Raw genomic sequence first — 13,195 nt, 5'->3', positions numbered from 1 at the left:
CTGTACTTTTTTCTTGTTTTTTTGTTTATATTTTCATTCCCTTTATTTTAACGGATGGAGGGCGTGGCGAAAAAGGGGGAACGAAAGAGAAGTTTTTCGTTTTTTGCGTTTCAACTTTTTGTTAACTCTTCGCTCTGAGTTATTGTAATTAACATTGCAATTGTTGCTGTTGGGGGTTTAAAAAAAAAGATGTAGAGACGGAAAACAAATGCCTGGGAAAAAACAAAGAACAATTTTTAAAAAATGTTAAAAAAAAGATTGCGGCATTTGTTTGCCTAAATGCTGACAAATACTCGTATATTTACAACTCTTTTGAATCCTATCTCTTCATTCTGCTGAGGAATTCATTATGCTTGCAGTTCTATTAACTTGGATACAATTTAAGAACATATTTTTTCTCTCTCTTAAAAGTTAATGAGCAGAAACTCGGTAAATATTTAAGTTTTTAAGTGCATAAATTTAATTCCTCGTGGATTCATTAAAATTTCTACCAAACGGTTTACGTAATGTATTTATTTTTATTTATATTTAAATGGATGGCGAATGAAGGAAGTGAAGAGCTCTCCTCCGAGAAGGTGGGGAGGAGTTGCTCAAAGCAAAGCAAATGGGAAACTGTGAATAACACTCGTACCTTGCTGCTGCTGTTGGCTACCTTGGCCAAACGATTTGCATATTTTTATGCAAATAATTATAAACGTTTGCTGCCGACCAACCACTCACCACCCACCACCCACTCATTGCCACTGCCACGCCCATCTACGTGCCGCATATTTATACTTATGTAAACTACATATGCATTTTCACATTTGCTTTATTTAAGTACGATTCCACAAAATTAAAATATAAAAGCAATGAAGAAAAAACATTGCAATGCAAGAGTTGGAGATCTTTTTTAGTTAATTTTGAGCTATCATATCATTGGCATATTAATTTAGTTGTTGGAGGTAAAAGTGTTCCATAATTAAGAGTTAATGAAAGCAAATATTAAACGTGTGTGTGGGTGATTTAATGAAATCCCATCGGTTGTTTATACAGGGTACCATTAATGAAGTCGTACTCAATAAAGAGAAAAATAACATTTTCTGATTGGTTAGGTTTTTGCATTCTTTTTTCCGCTTAACTGCAAACAGAAATGCATTTAACATAATTTCACATCAAAATAGTTTTTAAAATGCAGTTTAACGTTGAACACTGAACTGTCCAAATGAGAAAAGTTAAGTTCAGTTTAGTGCTGATTGACGCATTAATTCAATCCGTGTACTTTGACACCGTGTGATTAAGCCATCATGGCAGATGCTCACGCAAAATTTCATACATACGGAGCTCAGTGTGAATGAGTATGTGGGAAAATGGCAGGTCATGGAGTCGAGTACAATATTTTATGAGAGCTTAGCTTTAATTTGTGAGCACAAATCGCTGATGAAGCAACACAACTCTGCTGCTCAATAAGCCTTTGCCGATGGCAACTGTTTCATGTTCAAGAACGTAGTCAGTAAGCTCGCAACCTAGTCATAGTGAAATAAAATTTTTCACCTGACAACCAAGTAGGTACTGAAAACTTAGAATCAATATATAGATGCTAATAAACTTAGATTGTTTCGACAACAATCTTAATGAAATCCGTGGAAAAACAATAATTTTTCAACGAAAAAATTTTCCTTTTATCAAAATGAATAATAGCGAAGGTTTCGAGGGCATTAGGTGTGGCGTAAGTTTCATAAAACTAATTGTTAATACAACTCCTAAAAATGTATTGCTTAGACTACCATAATGGCCGTTGAATATGATGGCGGAGTTGTGCTTGCCGCCGACTCGAGGACTACAACTGGTCGCAATGTGGTCAATTCGAATACGGATAAATTATCCCGGATCACCGATAGAATTTACAGTGGTCGCTGCGGTTCGGCATCGCAATCTGAGCAATTACTCGAATTTGTCACTGACAATGTGAATTTTCATAATCTAGCATATCCCGACTCAATGACTGTCCATATGGTGGCCACGATGTTCGCCAATAAAATCTATGAGAAACGTCAGATTAATCAGGTCGGTGTCATTGTTGCCGGTTGGGATAAGGAGCACGGTGGGCAGGTCTATAATATAACATCGGCGGGTCTTATGTTGCGACAACGAGCCGCAGCTTCTGGCTCCGGTGCGAACTCAATTCGAGGATTACTAATGTCTAGGCATACCAAAAATATGCCTTTGAATGAGGCTATGGAATTGGTAAAGATTTGCACAGAAGTTGCCATTTCGTTTGATCCATTTTCGGGGGGTCACGTTAAGATTGCAGTTATCAATAAGGATGGCTTGGTAATGCGCCGTACCATACCAATCAGTGACACAATGTTCCAGCTGTCCAGCAACATGTTGTGGAATTTGGAGTTCGATGCATGCAAATAAGAATCATAGAATCTTTTGCTTAAAGAAGTCCTTACCCGATGGTATATTTTAAATGTAGTACTGTATTATTATATCAATGATAGCCTCCGGTATATTTTAGTATTTTTACTATTCGGTATATTTGTAGAATAATACCACACGGTTTAGCTTTTTATACCCACTACCCATAGTAGTTGTGATTCCTTAATATTTTGTTGCGATCAGATAAAAATTGTCTAAGTTATTTGGCTGACAATCTGGTATATTGTGCTGTGCCGTCTATGGTATATTTTGAATGAATATCGATATACCAAATATACCATTTGTATAGTTTTTAGTATTTTTGGTATAATTTTGAGAATAATACCGCAATATTTTGCTTTTATTCAAAATGTGTAGCTTTCTCACTTCAAGCTGATTTTTGCATATGAAATTCACAGCTTATTAACTAGCCTATTTTAACTTTTCAAGAAGTTTGCTGAAGCCGTCTTTCCATAATGAAAATTTCAGCATAGTTGCTCAGTCTTCCAAATTTCGGAGAGTGCAGTGAAAACTGACAAAGAGACTTCCAAAAATGAGTTCACTGGAATAATGTTTAATTTTTAACAGTTACCAACTGTTCCAATCTGGGAATAATTCGTCGATAGCAAACACGTTTAACAACTTTACATATGCGTTCAACTTCATGGATTTGAAAATGTTAATTAACTTTACCTATTCAACTGTCGAACATCAGAAAAGTTCAGTTCAGTTCAGTGCTTGCCAAACTGTAACATGTCGAGTTCTCAGGGATTTTTGTGTGTATGCGTATGACTTATAATAATTAACCATCATTAGAGTTTCCGCACACCCACACATGCACACACACACACATACACATCCACATCCACATCCACATAGCAAAAGAAACTGAAAACAAAGTTTCGTCTTTCGCTTTTTTGCTTTTCTGCTCTCCTCCATATCCCGTCTCTCGTCTCACTCATTTATGTATTTCTCTGGTGGCTTTATGAATTTTTCAATTGTGCTGCTGCTTCGGTGAAACTTGCTTGTAGATTCGAGTGCTTAAACATTCATAAATGCAAGTGCACACAGCTCACTAGCACTTGCCTCCTCCGTTGGGGGTGTTTTCACTCTGATGCCATATTTGAGGGAGTGTGTGTGTGTGTGTATAGTGGTGTAGTAGTGTGTCGTTTGACTTTTGAGTTTGAGGTTGTCGTCCTGCTGGTTCATTTGCCTGCGAACACAACTCAAAAGTCTGCAACCGAAACAAACACAAAAAAAAAATCTTCATGTTCATACACACACACGCACAACCATAACAACGGCATTAAGACAAACTTTTGCAATGCATTTTTTTATTACTCAATTTTTCTGTTTTGCCTGAGGTTTCTTCGAGTCTTTCGAGGGGGCAATGGGGCGGTGATGTCTCCATAAACCAAAAGAAATCAAAATAGAAATGTAAATAAAATCGTAGCCCAACAGGAAATGCACTGTGAGAAAGTATTCCAATGTATTCTAATGCAACGTTAGTCTTTGCCGGTTTCCACTGTATTTGTTAGTTTGCTATAAACAAAATTAAGCACAATTTTTGTTAAAACCCCAAAAATGTTTCTTTCAACCGAATGCATTGTTTTTCAAGTTACATTTTAAATACAAAATGTTGTAGCATGCTTTTAGGCAGCACTTAAAAACTTCATGATAATTTAGCTAAAGCTAAAGATTTGGTTTTTACTCTGCTTCGAAGGGCAAGCTTTTAAATTTCCATTAGAATTATTTCAATGATGAAACATTTAGATAAATTTACAAATTTCGCAATAACTGATTTCACTTTATAATTACATAATTATTTTATCTTAAAAATAGTTTAAATTCTATATTCAAATTCCAAAATTATTCAATTCTTTTCCGTTATCAATGAATTCTTGAACTCTTCTGAAGCTGTAAATTGTCTTATTACAGCTTTCTGCTTGATATGACTTTGCACTGTTTATTTGGCTCATCTCGAGCAATGGGATTATTATGAACCGCAAAGCAAACATAATATAACATCAGTTCGCATATATGTGCTCTTCACACACAGGATACTTGCCGCAGTGTAATGCACTTTTAGCATTGCCGGCGTCGACGTATGTTTCCTGCAACTGAATCAGCACCCGACTGCATTATAGTGCATCGTATTCGCTCTCTCTATCCCTGCTTCTGTTCCGTTCTGTTCTCCATTCCCATGTTCTCTACATCATATAACATTGCGGTTACTTGCTTGACTTGTTTGTAATTATTTATTTCATACTCGTATAAAGTGTAGCATACTTTTGTGCGTAGACAAGAATTATGGCAATACTGCCAGTTGTTATTTGTGTGCGTGTGTGGGAGTATGCTAGGCATGTGTGCGTGTATGCAGTTTTTTTTTTTGTAAGATTTCATGCTACAGCGCCGAGGCCAACATGGAACAGGACAACAACAGGAAGATGTTTGCCAGCCGTCGCCTCCTGCCAAAGAAACGAATACAACTAATGTAAGTTGCACTCCGCACACAAACAAACACACTCTAGTGTGTGTGTGTGTGTTGTTGTGTCGACTTAAAACAAGCTGCTTGGCTCGTTTACTTGTGGCCTGAACTTGTCTGAGCAAACCCGTTCAACCTTCTCTCATTCCCCGGAATCCACAAGCTTTTGCTTTTCTTTCAGCTTAATGCGAAATTTCTGCTTTTAACAACAGCTATTGCACTTGCTGTGGCTGTTGTTGTTGTTGTTGATGTTGTTGTGTGTGGCGTAACGGCATAAATATAATATGCAGTCTCGCCCTTTGCAGCTATTGTAAAATATATTACTTTTTAGCCGCTCGTCTTGCCCCGTTCCCGTCCCACCCCCCTTGGTTGTAATTTCAGCTCATAACAATTACAACAACAGCAATTGCTGGGCAAAAATCAACTACTAAGGAGGCCGTGTAATGTGCTACTGACATGCCTGCTATTGTTCTTGCTGTTGTTGCTTGAGTTGCTTGAATTGTTGTTGATGTTATGGCCAAATGTCATAAGCCTTTAGTACTCTCAGGCACAAAGCAACTTCACTCTGAGTCTAAGGCTTTTGTGTTTTATTTTTGGTCATGCAGCATAATGGGGGCTGTCTCTTTCCCCTCTCTCTTTCTTTTTCTCTGCGTGTGTGTGTGGCCAACATATGGCTGCAGTTGAAACGCTTAACCAGATGCAATTGCAATGACAGTTGCCAAGTTGAAGCAACAGAAGCACTCAATGCGCTTACCGAACACCGGCTGCGAAGTCATCAAGCTTGCTGTGTGACAAATATTTGCATGATATAAAGCATAATAAGCAATACGCTCTGAGAGAGATATTTACGACGATGATACTCGACAAAGCAAATGGCAACAACTGCGCACGACTATCGATGATGAACCAAAGAACTGTTAAACGCTTTCAAGAAGCGAACTCAAGAGTTCATTGCAACCTGTCGCTGGCACAATTCCAAGCGAATGAGGAACGGTAAGCGATGCGCTGAGCCATGCTAGTCCTTAAAGTGCCGGGACAACTCATTAAAATGCCAGCATGTGAAACATTTTGCAAATTAACTGCAAACGTTGCGTATGCGTAATATGAGAGATAGAACAAAGTATTTGCTTAGACCTTCCTGGCCCCCCGTCACATGCTTGCCGCCAGCTGGCGACACTGGTGAGGGGAATAAGTAAAGCGGACAACGAAGGTGGAGTGGGATGAAAAAGCTGGAGGTAGGGAAAGTGGCTGATGAGAATGACGACTAAGCTGGCAATTATAGCCGCCGAAGGGTGGGATTAAATTTGCGTAACCAACGACTTTGGAATGCACTGGAAAACTATTTTACTATGTCAATTAAAAATCTTAAAAGTGAGCTCATTAAATGCATTTTAATCCCTGGTAAGTCCATTCATTCATTAATCGCATTAAATATATTTTTCTATATCATTATATACAAACATTTATATAGTTCTACTTATAATTTGTCTGGATATCCAATTCGAATCACGCAGACAAGAATTTTCATTTTGTGATGATTATTTGTACGCCCAAGTGTCTTGGGAATTTGAAAGCACTCTTTATATAATTATGTTTATTTGATTTCCCTAAACTGTTGCATAATTGCTCACATAGTTGTTGGACTTAGAGTTAAGTTCGCTCATATATTCCGTAAGTATGTGTGTTTGTATCCAAGAGGCATGGGCAAAGTTTTACGCTGCGTATGCGTAACATCTGGCTAAGGCTAAAGCCACGTTGGCACAGTTGCTTGTTGGCAGTTGTTGGCTGTTGACTGTGAGCTGCGAGCTGCGAGCTGTTGGCTGTTGACTGTTGGTAGCTGAGATTGTGGATTGGGGATTGCCACTCAGAATACCCAATTTCACTTTAATTAAAACATTCGCAGTGCCTTTTCCCATTTGCAGCTAGTAATGTTGCAAAGTTGGCGAGCCGAGTTACCCATTACATAAACCCTTTGCCAAGTTTTCGTCCCTCCCCTTCCCCTCTCACCATCCCCATTTCCAAACATCATCATCAAATACACACAAATACACACGCGCAAGCACACACACACACACACATTCACACACTCTGTGATCAGTATGAAAGGGAGCACGTATATTACATAATATGCCATTAATAAAAGTGTTTAAAGTTCACTTAAGTGCCGCATGGAGCTTTAGACAAACGGAAACCGTATCAACAACAGTTAGTGCACACTGAGGAAACTTAAACTCGGCACACAGCGCGAGGCAGGGGTGAGCAGGAGGACAAAAGTGCGGGATTTGGAATTGGTTTGTGTTTTGCGTTGCGTTGGGATTGGATTGGATTGGGCTGCCGTTGCTCGTTGCTCGTGGCTGCTGCTGTGCTTACCTAGCAAAGATTCTTATTCTCCCTCTTCCTCTCCCTCGATTGCTGGCACACTGGATTCCATGACAGACTAACACGCAGTTGGATTTATATGCGGCCAGCATCAGGGCAAACATGAGCATCGGACAAGGACACAAAGTTAAAGAGGAGCGACAGAGATGCAGCAGCAATGAATGAATGGATAGATAGATAAAGACTGCTAGAGCAAGACAAATGAACAAATAGTGCATGTCTGAGCTTGGAGTTGGAGTTGTGCGAGGACACACACACACACGCACACAGAGAGAAGGCTAACCAAAAAGAAGTGCATCAGCGTTGCCTCATTGAAATGAAAAATCAACGTCCTATAGCTCACAGTAGTATGAACTGCCATCGCTTTGGGGTCTCCTATGAGCTCCACAGGAACAAAAATGTGTCTCCCTCTGGGTTTGTTGGTTGGTTGATTGTCCACGTGTCCAGGACTCGTTCATTTCCGCTGCCAGAGACTCGAACAATTGACTTTGTGGCTCTGTTTGCTCAGCCAAAAGCCAAGCCAATAAGGCACGCACGCTGAGACAGAGACAATTGACAGCGAAGCCATTGAGATAGAGATAGAAATAGAGAAAGGCCAAAATCAAAACCAAAAGGCAAAGCGAAAACCAAAGCCTACTAACCGCAGATTACGACTTCTCTTACCCTGGCCAATTTCTATTGCCATAATGTTGTTATGCTTGTGTCTAAATCAGAGATGACATGTTTATTTTTCGTCAATACAAACTGATGTGTTATTAGAAACTGGTTAATGGAGGAAATTTAGTTCAAATGGTAATGAAAAACAGTGTGATTTGCCCCTGCTTAGAAATATTGCAATTATTTTCGAATTTGCCTTGAAGGTGTATTTTTGGTTTGCTAGATAATTTGTAGCTATGTCTTTGCATAATGCGGTTGACCAAAGTCTGTTGACTTGACGCTTTGTGTGTGCATCTGTTTGAATCACGCCCAGCAATTGATGTGCATTTAATTTGTCATAATTTGTGCGGCAATTGAAAAGAGGCGTGTCCGGAGAGTGCATAAATCATGTGGTTAAACATGAAACGTAATTTGTTGTAAATTAAATAATGCCAACTATTTGTTTGTTTGCTCACTTTGTACATTTGGTTGCATACTTTTGTGCGACACTTTACGAAACATGCAACAACATGCGACAGCAGCAGCAGCAACAACAACACAACAACAGAAATGACTGCAGCAGCACTTGCCGCACTTGCCACACAATTTATGACTGCATTAATACACGTACAACACACTCACACATGCACTCAGCTTGACCATTTTGTCGTATATGTGTGTGTTCTTGTTTTGTGGCATATAGCACACACACACACACACAGGCACACACACTCACACATAACTTGCCTCACATACTGCTGTTTTTGTAGTCACTTGTTATTGTTGTTGCTGTATTTATTCTTGTTGTACTTTACAGTCGAACAGCTGCCGCCTCTTAATTAAATTATGCTTTTAATTAGGCCTTCATGTTCGCCTCTTCATTTGCTGCACAGATTTTTGCAGCTTGTACTTTGATGGCATAAAATTTAATTAAGTGCTCGCCTTTGTTTAATTACCAAAGTGCAGCAAAAATTACCTCGAAAAATGTGCACAATTTTTGCTATTCATTAGTTCTATATGACATTTTAATACAATTTTCTAGATGCAATCACTCAGGTTTTCAAATGTGTTGAAAAGCCGTTCAATGCTCTAATAAATGCAATTATATTTCCAAATTTTGTATCTCAATGAAAATACGAATTGAGAAAATTGCATTTAGTTAGTTACATTTTTGTTTTTCATAATTAAAAGTCAATAGTCAATAAAGTCGAAATATTTGTATATTAAAAACGTAATCAATATTAAGTTTCATTTTTCGTTTTCTTCTTTAATTTTTTTTTTTTAATATTTCAAGGTAAGTCTGTTGCTAAATATTACATGCTGACAAAAAGAAACCTGCAAAATATTGATTTAATTCGTAAGTAAAGTTGGTGAGTGTCCAAGTCAACAGTATTAGAGCAAAAAGTAGACTACTTACATATGCGTGTTTCATAAGAATAAAGCCAACAAAGATTTCATTTATTCAGATTTTCTTTTATTTTTAGTTATCTTTTTTTATTTTTTGCTGTTGTATTTGAGTGATTTTATTTTTTAGTTTTTGCATTTTGCTGTCATATTTGGTTTTCTGCATAATTTGGCTGCTTCATGGTCAAAACTCTTCCATCCACAGCTACAGTTGAAAGAAATAGAAGCTGCTGTGTGGTTGGGTAGAGGGGAGGGGAGGAGAAAACACAAGGACGACGCTTATCTCGAATTTTGTGGCTAAACGCATATTCTAACAAATTTTTGTCATGTTTTTGTCGTTGTTATTATTGTTGTTGTTGTTTTTGTGCGAATAATTTAAAAACAGGCACCTTTGACACTTGCAACTGACACTTTTGCCAGTGTGAAGGAGAGAGAGACGGAGAGAGAGAGAGAGAGAGAGGAGAGAGCAAGAGGTGATACCCTGAACACTTTAATTTAATATGCCGTTGAGCAGACGATAGAACAGAGAGAAAGAGGGAGAGAGCAGCATGAGGAGAAACCAAATCCCAAAAGTGTACCCAAATCACTTTTGAAACTATCTGGCGCCTTGACGCAGTCCGAGTGCCACACAGACAGCAAGACAGACACATAGATAGAGAGAGAGAGAGAGAAGATGTGTGTGTGTGTGGGATAGAATAAGCTTGGCATGCTGTTTGAGCCGAGTTAAATATTTCTGACCACAGCAAAAGGTTTTTGCAAAGCATCGACCCAAACACAACATACATATTTATGAGGTCCTTGTGGATTTTCATTGAGATAAGCGCTGGCATTTAGGCAACAAGCGATTGCCCAACGGCCACAGAGTTGAAACCCTTTTTTTTGTTGTTGCCTTCGTTTGTGTTGTTGTTGCTGGTTGTTTAAATTTTTGCATTTTTATTGACAACAAATTTAATTTCAAAGTAAACGCCTCACGCTTACAGTTTGACAAGCACTGTGTGTCAGCCTACGCTTACCGTTTGACAAGCCCTGTACGTCAACCTATGTTTGTTGTTGTTTTTTTATTTTTGTTCGTCGTTTGGCGTGCCAACAAATCAATTGCCACTGCTCAGTCAAGCGTTAACTACGTGCACCACGCTGCGTATACGTAATGAGCTTTTTGCTTTAAGACGCGTACGTCATTCCCCCCCAAGCACTGGCTTTCATCTTCACCAAATAAACAGCAGGAAAAAAATAGGAAACAAAATTAAAGGCAGCGAAATAGAGCAAAACACGCAGACAAAACTAACGAGCTGACTGGCAAGTGGAGCAAGTCGAGCGTCGACCAGCAAAAACTGACAACAGCATGAAAAATTGTCACTGCCCGAGAGTTAAGAGCAGGAAGAAAGGAAGCGAGAGGAAGGGGGAGAGAGAGAGTGCAGAGTGTGGAAGGAGAATTGGCAATGGGCATCTATTGCCATGAGGCATCTATGGCCATCTTGGCCATCGCCATTGCTGCAAACACTCGAGAGTAACCGGAAATGTTGCTTAATAAAAACGGATATACCAATTTAGTTTTGTTCAAACACAGTGTAGAAGCAGCAAAAGCAGCAACGACAACATAAACAACAACAATGGTTAAGAAGCAATGAGTGCCGGAATAAAACAGCAACAGACGACAAACAACGATAAGGTTGAGAATGGCAAGGTTTTTGGCACACAACTCGAGAATGCGAGAGAGAGAGATGAATGTGATGGGGGTGAAGTGAAGAGCCAAGCAGAGCAGACTGCAAAGCTCAAATAAACACAAAAATAATAGAAATTCATTTAAAGTTAAAGCGCAAGTAAAACAAAGCGCACAACAAAACAAAAGCAACAAAAATACGACAAAAAATGCCAGCGGAAAGTGCAACTGCAAAACTAACCGTAATCGAAGTGGAAGATATCCTGGGTTTATTTGTAGTTTGAATAGCTCGATAAAAGAGAAATTAAATTGTATGACGAATTCATAATATTCATAAATGTATGTATTAATATAATAATAATATTCATAGAAATATGTAAATTTTGTATTAGCAAATTTACTTTATATTCATTAAAAATAGATTTTCTTATTTCACATAAATTACAGGGTATGAGAGGAAACAATATCGAAACTATTGACAAAGTGGTAGCGAGTGAGGAGTGCAAGAAAAAAACTGTGAAAAACAACTCTGCGTTAAAATGCACAGCGCAGTGATCAGGATCAGGAGGACAATGGGATAGGACCAAGCTGCGGCCATGTTCAACATATTTGCAGAGCGCACAAGCAGAGGCTTAGGCAGCACTGAGTTGCAGTGTAGAACGGAGGAGGAGGGGAGTGTTAAAAGGGGGTACTTCTAGGGGTTTACTGTCGCTGAAGTTTAGCACACAGCTCACAGCTCGAGTGGAGCTATTTGTTGTTGTCGTCGTTGTTGTTTTTGTTGCTGTTGTTGATGGCGGCCTGGCCGCAATTTTTGTGTTTTAGGTTTTTAAACTTTATACTAGTGTTTTTATTGTTTTTTTTCTATTTTTTTTTTTTTTGTTGTACATTTTGTTGCTGCTTTTGTTTTGCGGCCAATGCAGCTCGTTTACGATTGAATGCATTTTGCTTTCACTAGAGAAACAGAGAGAGAGAAATGCGAATGGACTGTTTGTGTGTAGAGGTCAGTTCGCTGGGGGTTTGTCCAAAACAAACGACCAAAATGACACATGGCCAGGCAGCGAGGCAGCTAGCCAGCGGCAGCGGCGGCAACGGCGACGGCCTAAATATTTGGCCCAAAAGCACCAATACACGTGCAAACAGCAAACAACAAACAACAAGCGAAATTGCAAGGCAGCAAACGAAGCGAATGAAAAGCAATCGAGCCATAGGCTATATATAACTCAGAGGTTCTCATAATTAGACTAGAGCTATTACCAGTAAAACCCAACCAAAAACAAACAGCGCTGAGACCCAACTCGTTGCTCAATAGATTTGTCAATTTTTGAAAAGGGTTTAACGCGGAAAATCGTGCGGAAAATGGCTCACAAATGTTGTACTTCAATCTAGGGACAAACCATAACTTGAAGGTGTGTGTGAGAGTGTGTAGAGAGCGGGAAACGTGAAGAGAGGGGAGAGGGGACAACGCACAGCAGGAAACTGAACTGAGTTGAACCGAACCGAACTGAACTGAACTGAACTGCGAGCTGAGAATGGAGCGCAGAGCTAAACTAATGGCTAGGAACAAAATGTTGTTTCAAGCTGTGTGCACGAGCGAGCTCAATGATATTTTTCTTATTTTCCTTCTGCCCTTTTCCTGTATATATGTATGTCGGTGTGTGCTTGTGTGTTGTTGCTGTTGTTTTTCCGGGTCGCGCGTGTTTTTCCTGGCAAAAGACCAAGCGAATAGCATTGGGGGCAAAAATTCTAGCAAGCTGTCATAAAAATTCGCCATAGGAAACAGCCGCCAAAAACCTACGCAATGTTTTTTTGAAATAAGCACAATACCAACAACAGAACAGAACAGAACAGAACATGAAAAAAATACACCAGCAACGACAACAAACAACAACAACAATAATATTAAGAACAACAAACGTATGGGAACCAGCTGGAACTTGTATTCGAATTGGTAACTGGTTCTGGCTGCTGCTTCAAAGGAGTAAAAGATAAATAATGGCCTGCACTGATGAGAAGTGCCAGCGCCATTTGAAAGCAACTGCGGGGGGGGAATTACTTGGATTGTTCTCGTCTCGTGTGTATGTGTGTGTGGAGGCAAAAAGCCGATGCGATTGAAGAGCTCACATGATTGAGAGCTTTGGCATTGCCTTGGGTTACTCGCTGGATATTACTCAACGCTTTAGCTGGAGAAATGCGTAGGAGCATAACCCGAACACGAATACAACACACAC

At 39.2% G+C, this 13,195-nt stretch overlaps 2 protein-coding genes across 5 annotated transcripts in view; one reads left to right on the top strand and one right to left on the bottom strand.

The window, feature by feature from the left end:
* The window catches only part of LOC117566242 (hemicentin-1), a 131,657-nt gene that overhangs the window by 62,155 nt on the left and 56,307 nt on the right, over positions 1–13,195 (bottom strand). The gene's annotated exons all lie outside the window — the stretch shown is intronic.
* LOC127565115 (proteasome subunit beta type-6-like) lies at positions 1,595–2,560 on the top strand. 2 transcript variants are annotated; one of them, XM_052002278.1, is made up of 3 exons: positions 1,595–1,708; positions 1,762–1,900; positions 1,967–2,560. In XM_052002278.1, the coding sequence occupies exons 1-3, from the start codon at positions 1,670–1,672 to the stop codon at positions 2,401–2,403; spliced, it is 615 nt and encodes a 204-aa protein (XP_051858238.1). In that variant the 5' UTR covers positions 1,595–1,669; the 3' UTR covers positions 2,404–2,560. The 2 variants fall into 2 exon arrangements, with proteins under 2 accessions (XP_051858238.1, XP_051858237.1); XM_052002277.1 differs by having other exon boundaries at positions 1,596–1,708; positions 1,762–2,560.

This window comes from Drosophila albomicans, chromosome 2L, assembly GCF_009650485.2.
Source record: "Drosophila albomicans strain 15112-1751.03 chromosome 2L, ASM965048v2, whole genome shotgun sequence".
NCBI lineage: Eukaryota > Metazoa > Arthropoda > Insecta > Diptera > Drosophilidae > Drosophila > Drosophila albomicans.
The sequence above is the reverse complement of the archived record's forward strand: the minus strand, read 5'-3'. Positions and strand labels throughout refer to the sequence as shown.

Coding starts and splice junctions, on each gene's coding strand:
- LOC127565115 (XM_052002277.1), top strand. CDS start 1,670: ATGAATAATAGCGAAGGTTTCGAGGGCATTAGGTGTGGC. Junction 1,709..1,761: donor TCGAGGGCATTAGGTGTGGC/GTAAGTTTCATA, acceptor TGTATTGCTTAG/ACTACCATAATGGCCGTTGA.